This window comes from Rhinolophus ferrumequinum, chromosome 12 (assembly GCF_004115265.2).
Source record: "Rhinolophus ferrumequinum isolate MPI-CBG mRhiFer1 chromosome 12, mRhiFer1_v1.p, whole genome shotgun sequence".
NCBI lineage: Eukaryota > Metazoa > Chordata > Mammalia > Chiroptera > Rhinolophidae > Rhinolophus > Rhinolophus ferrumequinum.
The window spans coordinates 75,164,508-75,179,072 of NC_046295.1; the positions used below are offsets into that span (position 1 = coordinate 75,164,508).

Genomic DNA, 14,565 nt, shown 5'->3' on the forward strand with positions numbered 1-14,565 from the left:
TGTCTAGGTGTTAAAACTTCAATTTAACAGAAAGGAGTGGAGATATTAATAAAACACAGCTCTTAGGATACTGCCATGTAGTTGCAAGCCTCAAAGAGTAATGACATTTGAAATTTATCACTGCCATTTAAAAAACCTTCCACATTTATGTATGGAGAGTGCCACGCTGAGCTTCGTTCTAAGAGTGACCAGAGGTGAGTCTCTGCCCTCTAGGAATTAATACGATCACAATTCAGACAAACCCACAAAGGATAACAAACTGAATGAACGTCACAGCTGCCTCCACACTCCTGGTCTTCTGTAGCGATCTCTACTACCCTACCGATCACAATTACTGTATAGCAAGTTGTTCATGTCCCTCTGCTCAATGGGATGCACCTGAAGTCATGGCCACTGTCACCGTCTCCAGCACTGGGCTGTGAACCTGACTGTGAAGTGTACTTCCTCCACTTGTTGGCTATATGGCCATTCTTATCTTCAAATTCCTCCAGGGCAGTTAGTCCTAGCTTATTTTCAATGCCTAGTACAAAGCCGGTATATAATAAACATTTGAAATGAACTAGTATAGTGTGGGTACTTAGTAAACAATTTGTTGGACAGATGGAGGGATGGGAGGATGGATGGCTCCACTCTGCACACTAGGAAGATCAGTGGAAAGAAAAAAATTTTGTGGCACATACATTAGATTCTATGTGTAAAGTATTCTGTTTCCCAGCCCCAATATCTCATTATTTCTTATTTACATGTAAGAAAATTGAGGCTTAAAAGATACACTAACTTATCTAACAGACACAACTGATAAGATCTAAACCAGTGTCAGACTTCAAGACCATTAGTAAAGGGAAAATTCTCCTGTTTTTAAATTTTGAAAATTTTTGGCTTTGCTTCCTCGAGAACAATGGCTATAAAAAAGTCTAAGAAAGACAGCTGTGGTTTTGGAATAAGGAAAAAGAAGCTGAATACCAGCTGTGTCACATACTAGTGGGGTCTCCTTGAGCAAATCACGGTCTCTTTATAAGCCTCAGTTTCCTTATCTGTAAAATGGAGCTAACACTCCTTACATCAGTTTTATTATGATCAATTTAAAAAGGAAAGTGCCAACATATACGTAGAAGATCAACTCTTCAAGAGTTCAAGTATTCCCATCTATATAACCTTCTACATGTCACTGATGTCAATCACGAAACTACAGAACTTTCCAAAAGGAATTCAAGGGGCCAGCTAAGCCAAGTTCCTCATTCTAAACATACAGAAACCTAGGCTCAAAGATGGGAGGTGACTTGTTCCAGACGCCATGGAATGGCCAGAGCTAAAACTCACATCTTCTGATTCCATGTCTGTGTACTTTCTACCACATGGTCTTCCAGTCCTGGAACTCAAGTTTCCAGTTTGCAAATATGAGTGTCATTAACAATGAAAATGAAAATCTTTGAGAATTAGAACACCTAGATTCAATGCTCAGCGGGGTGATCCTAAGCTGTCATTTGATTTCTCTGGTTAGTTATCTTCAAGAAAGTACAATCAGGGCCTAGCACTTGGCAGACAAGAAACTCTCTCCACAGCGAATTATGCAGAGCAAGATGCCCCAGAAGCGGAGGCTCAGTGTACAATCCTGGTCCCCAGTCCCCACTACGCCCTCAAGGATTGTCTCCTAGGCTTTCCCCAGGACCTCAGCGCTTCATGTTCATTCCAACCAGATTTAATCACTAATCTGGTGCTTCATTAGCTAGGAAGAAGGTAGTCCTTACAACACTAATCTTGTTATAACAAAAATATGCCCATCTTAGTCCTCTAACCTCCAAGAATCACCATCAATACATTTTCGTAAATGATACCTGACATCTGCCTCATTTAAAATTACTCTCTCATTTTCTCCTCTTAATGGCCTGGTGAGCTGGGTTGGGCATCTGCGAGTACAACCCATTTCTGAGGAGAGCAACTGAGTTCCAAGGCAATTCCTTAGCCAAAGTTCCAAAGTTGGCTGTGAAATGGGAACAAAAAGGCTCCTGACTCCCAGCCCATTCTCATCTCAGAGACCACGCCTCAAATGCCTCAAATGCAAGCCAAACAAGCAGGGGGCACTTCCCGCCCCCCCCCCATAAAAGGATATGTGTAGTGTCTTCAAGGACATGGTAAGAGGCTGTGATCTGTAGTCAACAGGCGCAAACCAGTTCACAATGTAACGTCTGCCTTATCCCTGGCCCTCCTTCAGTGCTTCCTAATTCAGGGATGGTATCATTGTCCATCCAGTTCCACAGGCCAGAATATGACCAGGAGATTGTCCTTGAAACCCCCTTCTCCTCCATTCCCTGACACAGAATCCATTATCAAGTCCTACCACTTTTACCTACTAAATATCTCTTCATTCACTCATTCTCCTTCATCAATAAATAAGCCAAAGTTACCATTTCTCTTACCCAAACCACTGCAAAAGGTTTCTTGATTGGTCTCTGTCCTCACAAACCCTTCTCAGGTGTATTCGCTTCAGTTCAGCTCCAGTGATCTTTTCAAAACACAAATCTGATTACCTTACCTCATTTCAATTTGTTCAAGGCTTCCCAATGCTCTTGGGTTGAAGAGAACACTTGTACCAGCCATATCTGGTCTACCCCTGCAGATTCACTTTGTACCACACTCTACCTCACTCCTGGGTTGAAACCGAGGGTCCTTATGACTTTGATGAAATCCTAGCTCTAGAAATCATCCCCCCCACCCCACCCCAGAGACCTAGCCTTCCCCCCCACCATCATCAGCAGCAGCCCCCAAGGCAGAAGACAGTAGCCCGGACCTGTAATTGTCACACAGTCCGGACCTCAGGCAGGCTAACGATAACATCCTGACCTAAGTTAGGTTTCAGCTCCTGAGCCCTAATGTGGAACAACTCCCTTTCCCATGAGACTGGACAGAGGGATGCCAGAGGAGACCTCAGAACTGTCCTCAAGACCTGAAGAAATGATTTATTACTCTTACCTCACCTCCAACCAATCAGCTTCCAGCATGACCCGGAACCCCTTAACCTATGGTGTCCTGTGATTTTGCCCTTATAATCTGCAACCTATACGCCCTGGGGAAGTCGGGGTTTTTAGAGTGTAAGCTCTCCGTCTCCGAATTGGCCGATTCAATATTAAACTATTTTTTCTTTCTGTACTGCAAACTCCGGCTCATCCATTTCTTTGGGCCAGTGAGCGCAGGCAGACTTGAGGAAAAACACTGGGGTTCCGGTAACAGGGTCTCCAGCCACACAGCCTTTCAGTTCCTTAAAACTGCCAAACTCCCCCTTGTCTCAGATATTCTGGTATGCCCTTTCTCTTCCCCCTTCACCTAGTTAACTCTTACTCACCCATCAGCTCTCAGGTCATGAATCACCTTCACAAGGATACCATCCCTGAACCCCCCAGACTAGGTCAGATGCCCCTATGATAATGCTCTCAAAGGCCCAACCTCTCCTGGAACTTGGGGATTAATTAGCTATGATTATACTATCATTGCAATTTTACATTTAGCTTGGTGATTATTCACATAACATCTACCTGCCAAGAGAAGAAGCTCCATGGGGTCTGAAACCAGGTCTGTTTTTACTCACCACTGTATCCAGATTTTACTTAATAGTGCCTAGTACATAGTAGGCCCTCACTGAATATGAACTAAATAAGTAACAACATGGTAAAAGGGAAGGAAAAGAGTAAGTCTCTTAGCACTGGCCAAGTACCAGGCACTCTGCTATGTATGCATTTCCCATTTTCATCAAAGCCGCACAACATATTAATGTATCATTAACCTTGTTTAATCAGATCCGCACAATGTTTTAACGTACCATTGATCTTGTTTTATAGATATGAAAACAGACTCAAAGAAGCAGTGATTTGCCGAACATTACACAGCAAGTAAATAGCAAAGTTGGAATTCTAACCCATCTAACAAACATGTTCTTTCCATTGCAAAATTCTGCTTTCCTCTGAAAAGCCTCGAAAGTCGATGGTGAATTCTACCTCTGAAGGGAATTTCTAGAAGATGACTCCATGACCAGAGGAAGCCACCACAGATGGGCAGGATTCACAACGAACTGCAGAAATGAGGCCTGAACAGAAAGAGTTTGGGGTAGAATAAGCTAATTTAAAGAACTCAGCCTTCAGAATTTATCTTCAGAGCAGGATACTGTCCTTTGCTGTAAGATTCCTATTTAAATTCTTTTTGAATACCTCGCAGACAAAAATCCCAAATCAATATAATGTCAGCAACAGGCAGAGGAGAGCATTAATACAGTGGTAAGGGAGATGTAATCTCATTAAAAGATGTTTTTAAATTAATGAATTTGGTCCTTCTATTAGTATACCATAATGTGTAAAAAGAGTGAATTTCTAGTGTCTTCTTTAAGGACAGAACAGACTAACAAAAACTGGTCATGAAAAAGAAGACTAGCAAAATACACTCAGAGCTAAAATGCCATGAGAATAACTGCTAAAACAATGTTGGGACTTTATTTTCCTTTACCAAAAAAGGTATGTAAAATGAAGCAAATGGAAGAGTGAAACAAATAGTTCCCAATAGTCTTGGGACTATACAAGTCTTGCGATTTCTCTCTCTGTATTTATTTATTATTGAGACTTGCCTGTTGATGGGCACTAAGCAAGTGAACCCAAGGAGCACTCTTACTGAAAGGACGAGGGGAGGAGATTATTATGCAGCCAACTTCTCAGCCCCTTAGCTGGTAAGGGGGGCACTGGCCAACTTGGAGGGTGGAGAGGCGGGAAGCAAGCTGAGTCCAGAAGGTGCTCAGCCTCAAGGCCATGCCTCGGCTCAGGCAGCAATACATACCCAGCACTACAAAGTGCAGGTTATAGTTTTCTGGAAAGAGATGCTGAAGTTCAAGGAGCTTAACATATTAGAGGGGACCATTCCCATGATAACAGCAAATATTCCAAGTTCAGATGAGGAGCGTTTCCCTCTAGAGCCAATTTTTTTTTTTTTAATGCGATTTCAATTCGCTGACCTTTTCTGAGTTTGCAACATTTCTCAGTGGCTTCATGCTTTTCTGCAAAGTTTTAAGTGACTTTCTTTGAAGAGAGCGATTTAATGCCAATGATTGTAGAAAACATTTGTTCATAATTATCCAGACATAGACTGGAACAATGCTGAAACAAGAGCAGCATGCAAAAATGTATTTAAGGACTATCATCCCAAAATGCTGCTAAAAGCTATTAACCAGTATGTGTTAATTGCCACAGCATTCATATTAATTTTCACTTCAGGCTCGACATTGTGGAATATTTCCCCTGATACATTTTAAACAAAGTTTAATTTAAGGAACTGCTTCTATCAACACTTATGAAAATTAACAGCCAAGCAATTAGCACTCATGAATTATCCCTTCCCCCACGCTCTCTGCAGCTTCCCTGTTTAAACAGTTTCTAACAGAGAAACGGTTACTTTCTAACAAGTTAACACAATCAAAGTCACAATTGTCTATATGAACCAGAACTGTGTCTACCTTTTTAAGCACATGTCAAGGCAAACATTCTCCTTATAGTTATAGAGTACAATTTAGCTAAGTCAAACAAGTAAGATTATTTATCATTGTAGTAAACTGCCAAGCAATTAGTAATACGGAACTACTTTCTCACCTGATGTTTTAAGAAACAGCCAATGTCAAATAAAGGATGGCTGGCTGGCTGGCTGGGAGGGAGTGGGGAGTAACTCCTTGTCTTAATCTTCCTTTCTAAAGTTAAAGGCCAAAACGCCACTGGACTCCCTGGATTTCAACAGACAAGCCACCTTCCTCCAGTCTGTTGTCCGTCTTTAGGATGCTCTTCTAGACTCCTGGTTTTAAGAGCACATTTTCTCTCACTCCATCCTGTCAACAATCTAATGAAGTAAGAGAGACAGCATCACTGCCCCCACCCTTTACAGAGAGAGAAAGAAGCAGAAGTGGGGTATTTATTGAGTGCCTCTTATGTGCTACATGTCTTGCTAAACAGGTTTCATCTCAATTAATCGGCAAGAAGAAGATACACTGTCATTTCATTCCACATATAAGGACTGGAGCTTCAGGAGGAAAGAACTAGCCTGAGGTCACACCCTAAGTGGTGGAGTAGATTCCAACTCAGGTCTTATTACAACATAGGTCTGCTTACAGACTAAGTTACACTGCTTCTCTCTGTACTAGGTACTTTATCCTAGCTTTAGCTTATTTGATGATCTCATCACCCTTGTAAGGAAGGAACTCATTTCTTTTCATAGGGAAAGAAACGGAGGTTTGGAGAGATGAAAAAACCTGACCCAGGTGACACAACCAGTAATCAATACCATTTCTTTGTTAGTAACCGTATTGACAGGTAATGGGCTTTTGAACGTCTGGCAGTCGACTGAGGAAAATATCTGCAAAATAGTGATGATGTGCTAGCAAAAGCTTCTCAAGTAAGTGATAAGGCCTGGAAAGGAAAGGGTCAGATACTTAAAACATGACCTCATTTGAAGCAGGTAGAGGGACAGGGCAGAAATCCCCATGGAAGGGGCACTTAAACCAGGGCTAACTGCTTGCTGCTTATCAGTACAGCCCGCTCCCAATTCATTGGCTCGAAGCAACTCCCAACATTTTCCATACACTGTGACATCAGAAGGACCGGCACAAGAAGTCTTCCCATTGTCTCAACCTCTAGAACAGACGTTTTGTTTTGTTAATAAAGCTATTTAGAGGTCTTGTTTTCAACAAGCCAGAAGAATGAGGGCAGGTGGTTGAGCCTGGTTTTGCCTTATCCACTAAGCATTCCTAAAAACACTTGCAATCTATCTTGGACTTTTTCAAATAATCAGGAAACAGTTATTAATAATCTATGAACCTAAAACAGGCCACAGATAGGCACTGCCAATTTGCCAAAGAAATAACATGAACATAATAAACCTGATCAAAAAAATTGTCAAAATTACAACAAAGCCCATGCCTAAGTACAGCCTTTCCCTCTCAATTGTATGCCTTCAAGAAATTAACCATCCAATTTAAAAAAAAAATTATTAAGCAGCTACAGGAACCAAAAATTACTTGAAAGTATTCGCTTTAATTTAGCACAATAGCTAAGAGATGCTTGCCTTGCGAATCACTAAAACCAACAGCAATCCAGGTTGCACAAACCATTAAAGACACTAGACTGCTGGCTTAACTAAAATGTAATTGTAAAGCCATATCAAAAACAAAATCCTTTTTTTCAAATCTCATGCTAGCTTAATCTTAAAGAGGATTTCACAGCAGTCAGTCTCTTGAGGAAATACATAATTAAGTAGTTTTTTAGCATATTTAATTAGACCCCAAACTCTTCCCTGTCCCCTTCTCTCCCCAATTATGTACCATTTGCCCAAGAGACCTAAGCAACTCAGTTAATTATGTAAATAAGGCAAGCATTATTCCCAAGAAAAGCATTGTGAATATTTGTAGGGAAAAAAACTACATATTTTAGTGGCTTTAACAAACCTTTGCAGAAAAAAAAGGACTATCAAAATACGAGGGAAACGCTTACATTTGAGGCAAAAATCATGGAATTCAATGACAAGACGGTGAATCATTCAAACAGGACATTCATTTCATTTCTTAAAGATGAGGTGAATAAAAATAAAATAATTTTAAGTTACAGCAGCAACAAAAATTTAGTGCTGAACGTCAAATGATTTATGGGAAGAAGCAATCTGGACATTAGTAAAGTCGACTCTCACAGAAAAGGCTTTATTATCAAGGGGTTGACATGATCTTAACTCTAGAGGCAGCCATGGTGCTGTTATAACTACGACAATCCCATTATTATGCAATCACAAAATGCTAATTTGATCATTTTGAGGTGTTATTTGAATAGTCATTTTAATTTCTAGGTTACAAAAAGGCTTGACTCAAGTATAATTCTCTATTAATCATTGAGATGTCATTGAATATCATATTGATGCATTTCACAAAGATAAAGAAAGACTAATTTAATATGTACAGTACAATATCCTTCAAATATTAGCCACTTTCATTACGTATCTGCCAAATGCATCAACATTAAATAATAGATGAGAACAAGGATTTAATTGTATTTTAGCAACTGTAATATGTAGGATAATAATAAAATAGCAACTCATCACAAGACAGACTTATAGATATATAAATCTTCCTTAATCAATGTGTAATGGTGACTGCCCCATGCTACATTCTTTGCTGATTACAAATAGACTTGATATGACAAAATTGTCGAGAGCCTTAGGTGTAAACACACATCTAGCAAAAATCATTCCTTTGTGATTTAGGAAATGGCTTCTTGACATTTTTTAAAAAAATTTGTTACTTCAGAAGTTAGGTATATACCAAGCAGAGATCACAACCTTCTGCCAAATCCAAACCTCAATTTATAAAAGAATCAAATGAAATGGGGATTCTAGAATACAATATCTTAAAAGATCCGTGCTGTTTTGTTGGCATCAAAGCATTATCACATATTAATTATTCTAGCAATTACAGTCTCAGTGAGATGGTTTCAGGCAATGGAAGCCTATAAATTCCAACCATGCAACCTAATCCCTGTAACTTCTCACATATCTAAAGGAATCAATTGTATTATTTAAGAAAAAAAATCCTCTACAGTGTAACTTGCCGTTTTCCAGAGGCCAGCATTCCTGTCCCCTAGGGGGACCCTTCCTTCTCTTTGCCACATTCCACTAGGAGAAATGGGAGAAGATGGCAGGGGCAGGCTAAAACAGAACCTTTACCTCAGTACAATCTCTACCTTACTGAAAGTACTTTCCGATGTTTTTTTGGAGAAGACCCCTGATCATATTGGTATTTTCATGTTATTTATGCGGTTTGCTTTTAGTTCTTGCTCTCTTTCCCCACCAACAACAATAACCACACACGCCGATGGCCACACATGCTCACTTAAGCCTATGGAAACATGCTGCACTGTATAAAGTAAAAGTGTTTCAAAGAGAAAACTTCTTCCTCAAAGATGACAACTGACAGAGCAGCGCACAACCAGAACTGGGATATGAAAAATGCAAACATAAGCAAAGAGCTGTACATTTATTAATTGCAATGGTGTTGAAATAAGACAAATTGTACATAACCCCTCCAGGCAACTAGCTATCACTCAGCTCCCCCACGCCACTGCCAGACAGCAAACATAATGGCAATAAATATATAAATCAACTGCTACTGTCTCCTGAAAGAGGCCCAGTTCAGCACAGAGACACAGAATGGTAGGGAATTGGGGCAGGGGGTGGAAGTGGGGGTGGGGAGTGGGTGCTGTATGTAGAACTACATTCCACCTAAAATAATGGCCTTTTTTCTGAAAGGAAAATAAACAAATGGTAATTTTACAACTGCAAATTGTTAGAACAAACAGAAAAAAATAAAGTCACCTGCATAGCAAGTGCCACACAAGACACCCTACAATGAAATACTGACAAGCAACGCAATGGCCTAGAATTCTGAAATGAAGCTCTAATCTCAACAATTTCTGTAGTTATAATAAAGAATCAGACAAGACAATGCTAACTAACTGCCTCCCAGAACCACTCTCAAGGCTTTCCCGACACAACAGCCCTTGATTAATCACAACTCAAGTAACCCAAACCTTCAAGTACAGTTAAGAGATAAAAAAAGGAAAAAAAACAAAAAAACACAAAAAACACAGACACACGTATCTCAGGACTGTTTTTGTTATAATCCTCTTAAACATCAAATTGTGGAAACAACATTAAGCCCAAATTCAGAGCTTTTTATATCTTCGGATTTAGAAAGTGTGAGTGACACTCTATAACTACAATGACTTATTTTTAAACCCTAAATATGATGATGACGATGATGATACCACCACCAAGAATTCCGCTAGATCGCGCTTTGACTTAAAGGAACAAAGTTTCATTTTTACTTACCTTGCCATCAAATTTGGAATACTCATTAAAAGGGTTATTCAGCTGCAGAGGGCACTGCTCCAGGCGTACAGATAATATTGACTGCTTTCCAGAACTTGGAGGTTTCTCTTTGAGGGACTTTTTTTCAAACAGTGACTTTAACTCTTGGGCTGTGATACAAGAGGAAGAGAAAAACACCTTTGTGATTACACACAGAGAGACAGCCTGTTCACCTTCCCTAAAAAGTCTTCCTGGAACTTTAAAGAGGGCGAGTACAGGGACATATTCAGGTATAACGTGTGCAAAAAGCCTCATATACGTCAGTGTTTGCGCACTGAAAAGGCAGCACCCTGGAAAACACGCAGGTCGGGATGTGAATTTAGAAGGACTAGGATTTAAGGAGAGGCAGAGTCAGACAAACCGACAAAGCAGCCATTCTGTAAGAAGAGCCTTCACAGCCAGAGGACGTGAGCTTTGGCTCGGCTTTATCACAATTCACTAAGCCTTTCTGGGCTTGTCAAACTACATCATCTTGAAGATCTCTCCTGGCTCTAATATTGTGTGATTTTGGAATTCCAGTTCTTCAAGGTCAAGGTCCATATCTTAATCCTCTCACAATCTCCAGTGACACTTAGCACAGAAATCTGGAAGACCAAGATGAGCAGGAAAAGGGGAAAGATATTTATAATAATAATAGTAGCTAACACTGAATAAGCCAATGTATCTTGTTTGCTCCTCATAACAAACCTATAAGGTGGACACTAGTATTACCTCAATTTGGTCACTGTAAAAACTAAAGCTTAGAATACTCTGATTAGCCCTAGGCTACACAGTAAGCGCTAAGATTTGCACCCAGCCAAGCCTCTGAGCCATTAGGCACAAATGAACAAAATAGACTCTCGATAAATTTTGTTGCACGAATCAATGAATAAAATAATGACTGAAGGAATTCAGATTAAATTATTACTGAATCAGAATTTTCAGCTCTTATTCATTAGTGAATAAGTTAGTTCCATACCTTCTCAAAGATAATTTCATTCTCTAAATTAATCTGAATATCATTTAAGGTAGTAGCTTGATAAGTACATGGGGGTTCACTATACCTTTTATTTTTATGAATATTAAAAAATTTCACACATAAATTTTAAATAAATCAATCTCAGATCTTATAATCTGCAATGCTGAGGTTCAGCCCGTCCCATCCCATCCTTGAGCATAGCCACATTGAACTGAGATCAAACAGAACTCTGAACCAGTCACTTAGAACTTTAAAAATGTAACCCAAACTCTTTTTTCAACAAACCTAGTGGGGCAAATTTATCAAATGAGTCCCTATAGATTTAAGTGGCAAACCAGGAGAAAATGACCTAATTCTTTTTTTTTAAATGTGGCACCTGACTATCCAATTCCAGATTCCGAATGTGTAAGTACATGTTATCAACAAATATTATATGCACATTTGAAAAAGTTTTGGAATGCTATTAAAGTGGCAATTTAAATATTAGAAGTACTATTCTACCTGTAACTATTAACAATTTGATTGTACACTTTGGAAAGGAATGATCCTTTAAATACCTACTACGGGCCAGGAACAATGCTGGGTGTTTTCTCACCTTGGCCTCAAACAACCCTAAGAGACAGGTTACTACTAGCTCCATGAACAAACCGAGGTACAGCAAACGTAGGTAAGTTATCAAAGTTGCACAACTGTTACCAGTAGGGTGAGCTGTGAGGTAATGAACTTCCATTCTCGGACTAATTCACACCTCTCTCCTCAACCTCTGACATTTTCCCTCTTCCTCCCTTGCTTCGTGCATCACAGAGAAACAGAAACTCCTGCATGCTCTCACCTGCATATCCACTTACCCCCCATCACCGTGGAGGAGCTGCCGATGGCCCTACCTCCGGCGAGCCCCTCCCTTGTGTGCTAGGTCCTAACCCCTCTTGCTGACTCAAGGGCATCACTCAAGCAATTCCCTCCATCTCTCTTTCATTTCTGATTTTTCCCTCTTACGGGTTTGGTCGCATTAGCACAGAAAGATACTGACATACTAACTCATTGGAGAAAAATAAATCCTCCTTTGATCCAATTGTCCCTTCTATTTATTACCCCATTTTCCTGCTCGTCAAAATAATCGTCTATATTCTTGCTGTCCAATTCCTCTCCTCCCATTCACTCGAATCAGGCATTCAGGCCCCACTACTGCACCAATGCAGCTTCCATTGAGGTCACCAATGATTCCTTCGTTGCTAAATCTAGTGGTCAATTTTTAATACTCATCGTACAAGACCTCTTGGTGGCATTTGACAAGTTTCATCACTCCTTCCTTTCTGAAACATTTGTTTCCCTTGTCCATAAAAATCACCAAATTTACAAGTCCGTAACCCAACTCTTGATTTCCCCCAAAGCTTCCCCATGCACAATCTTCTCCTCCTCAGTTATGGCAACTCAATCCGATTAGGCCCCAAACTTGGGAGTTATCCCCACTGTTCACTTGGTCTCACACCCTACACTGTATCCAATAACAGAAACTTAAGAAGATATCCAGAATCACCTCTATAGCTACCAAAGCTGGATTATTACCACCACTTTCAAACTGGTCTTCTTATTTTTGTCCTTGCGTCTCCCACCCCTACCCTGACCGACCATTGTCTCTCCCCAGCAAAGCAACCTATATGAGTCTTTTAAAATATAAGTCACTTATATTTTTTAAACTTCAGAATAAGAAAAAATTCACATTTGACCACATAAAAGTAAAAACTTTTGTACGAAAAAAAATAGCAAAGTAAATAAAAAAGATAAACTAGAAAAGGGTAAAAGTTAGTATTCCTGATAAATAAAAATTCTACAAGTAGAGAAGACACCAACCTACCAACAACTCTATAGAAAAATGGCTCATATGAAATGTCCACAGAGAAAGAAATTCAAATGGCTCTTAAACAAATGGAAAGATGCTCAACCACATTCATAATAAGAGATGTGCAAATTGAAATTATATTGAGGTACCATTCCACATCCATCAGATTGGCAAAAATCTAAAAGTTTGAGGCAATGAGGAAAAAGGCATTCTGTACACGTCTAGAGAAAATGCAAAATAGCAAAACACCTATGAAGGGGAATTTGACAATTATCAAGGGAAATCACATACTTACCTCACCCTTTGACTCAACAATACCACTTCTAGGATTCTAATCTTAGATACACTCGCAGAAAAACAAAACACAACACACATGCATAAGGCTATTCACTGTGGTGCCATTTGCAACAGCTAAAGCCTGAAAACAACCAAACGGGACTGATTGGCTAAACCATGGGGCATCATATCATGGAGGACAATTACGCTACAAAATGCACTGAAGCCTATCTCTATATTCAGAGTAATTCTCAGATGTGTTGGTAAGTTTAAAAAGCGTCGTACAAAATAGTGTGTATAGTATGCTACCTCTAATCTAAAAAAGGGGGTATGTGAATATAAATATATATAGTTTCAAGTGGATAGAAAAACCGAAATTTTTTAAAAATGACTATATGAGTGGAAGAAATAAGAATTGAAGCTAGATTTCTCTGACTTTAACTTGTTTTATGTATTCAACTTTGAGACCATGTAAATGTTTTACATAATTATAAATAAACCTAAGTATAATACAGAGTTGGCAGTTTAACTATAAAGAGAAGAATTACTTTATGTAACTTTATCACACAGCAATTTGTACATTTCCTAATGGAATATATCAAAAGGGCAAAAAAAAAATCTTAAACTGTTTTGAGTAATCATATTATTAGTAATGACACTGGTATTTCTATTCTGGAACCAAGTTTTTAGTGTAAGAGAAAACATAAACACAAAAATTTTAAAGTTAACACTCTGTAATCCTAAATTTGAAATTATCAGCATTAACTCAGTGTATTTCGTTTTTAAAAATCCATTTTTTTATGAGCTCTATCCCCTGAAAAGGCCTATCAGGAAAAAAAACAATCCAGTGAGCAACCCCAGAGCTCAGGTTGTGTGGTCTTTTAATGTCACTGATCAGTAAAAAGAACTAAGACCCCCTGGAGAAATGGCTAATTCCCGATTTGGAGAAGGAAATGTGTAAGAGGAGCCTGGAACATCTTGTCACACAAGAAAGCAAGGAAGCTATGAAAGATTGCTGGAATTGTGTAAGAGGAGCTTAGAAGCCAATGTGAAGAGACTCATGACACAATGGGACAATTTTAGCATCAATAAAACCTCAAATTCAATGAACTGAAAAATATAAAACATGCTTTAAAAACCCATAGGTTCATAAAGATACAAAAGGAAATAACCCTCATTGATTATCTATATAGAATCATAGACGAACTCTTTTAATTCTAAAAACTATTAAAAGAAAAGAATTAGCATTTATCCTGCCTTTATTAGTAGGGACTATATCTGAGGAAAACCAAATAATAAATTAGGAAAACTTCTTTATATAAAACATTAATAAATGAAGAAAGATTGATACAAAATAGTGAAATCACTATTTTGCAACTCCTAATGAAAAATGCATCTAGGTAATCCCCATCAATGACCACAGAAACCATTAGATGAAAATCTGATGGGAATAACTTAATAAATGATTCCACCATTAATTTTAACATCACAAAAAAGACATTCCACGTTTCCTGATATGATGCAACAGGAAGTACAGATCAGCATGTATAAAACATTCTTA

At 38.9% G+C, this 14,565-nt stretch overlaps 1 protein-coding gene across 5 annotated transcripts in view; it reads right to left on the minus strand.

Annotated features, from left to right (window-relative positions):
- MAPKAP1 (MAPK associated protein 1) overlaps window positions 1-14,565 on the minus strand; it is a 219,241-nt gene that overhangs the window by 169,137 nt on the left and 35,539 nt on the right. For all 5 annotated transcript variants that reach the window (XM_033123342.1, XM_033123340.1, XM_033123341.1 and 2 more), the window contains one exon: window positions 9,892-10,040. In XM_033123342.1, the coding sequence (XP_032979233.1) occupies window positions 9,892-10,040 (149 nt within the window). The remainder of the gene's footprint in view (window positions 1-9,891; window positions 10,041-14,565) is intronic.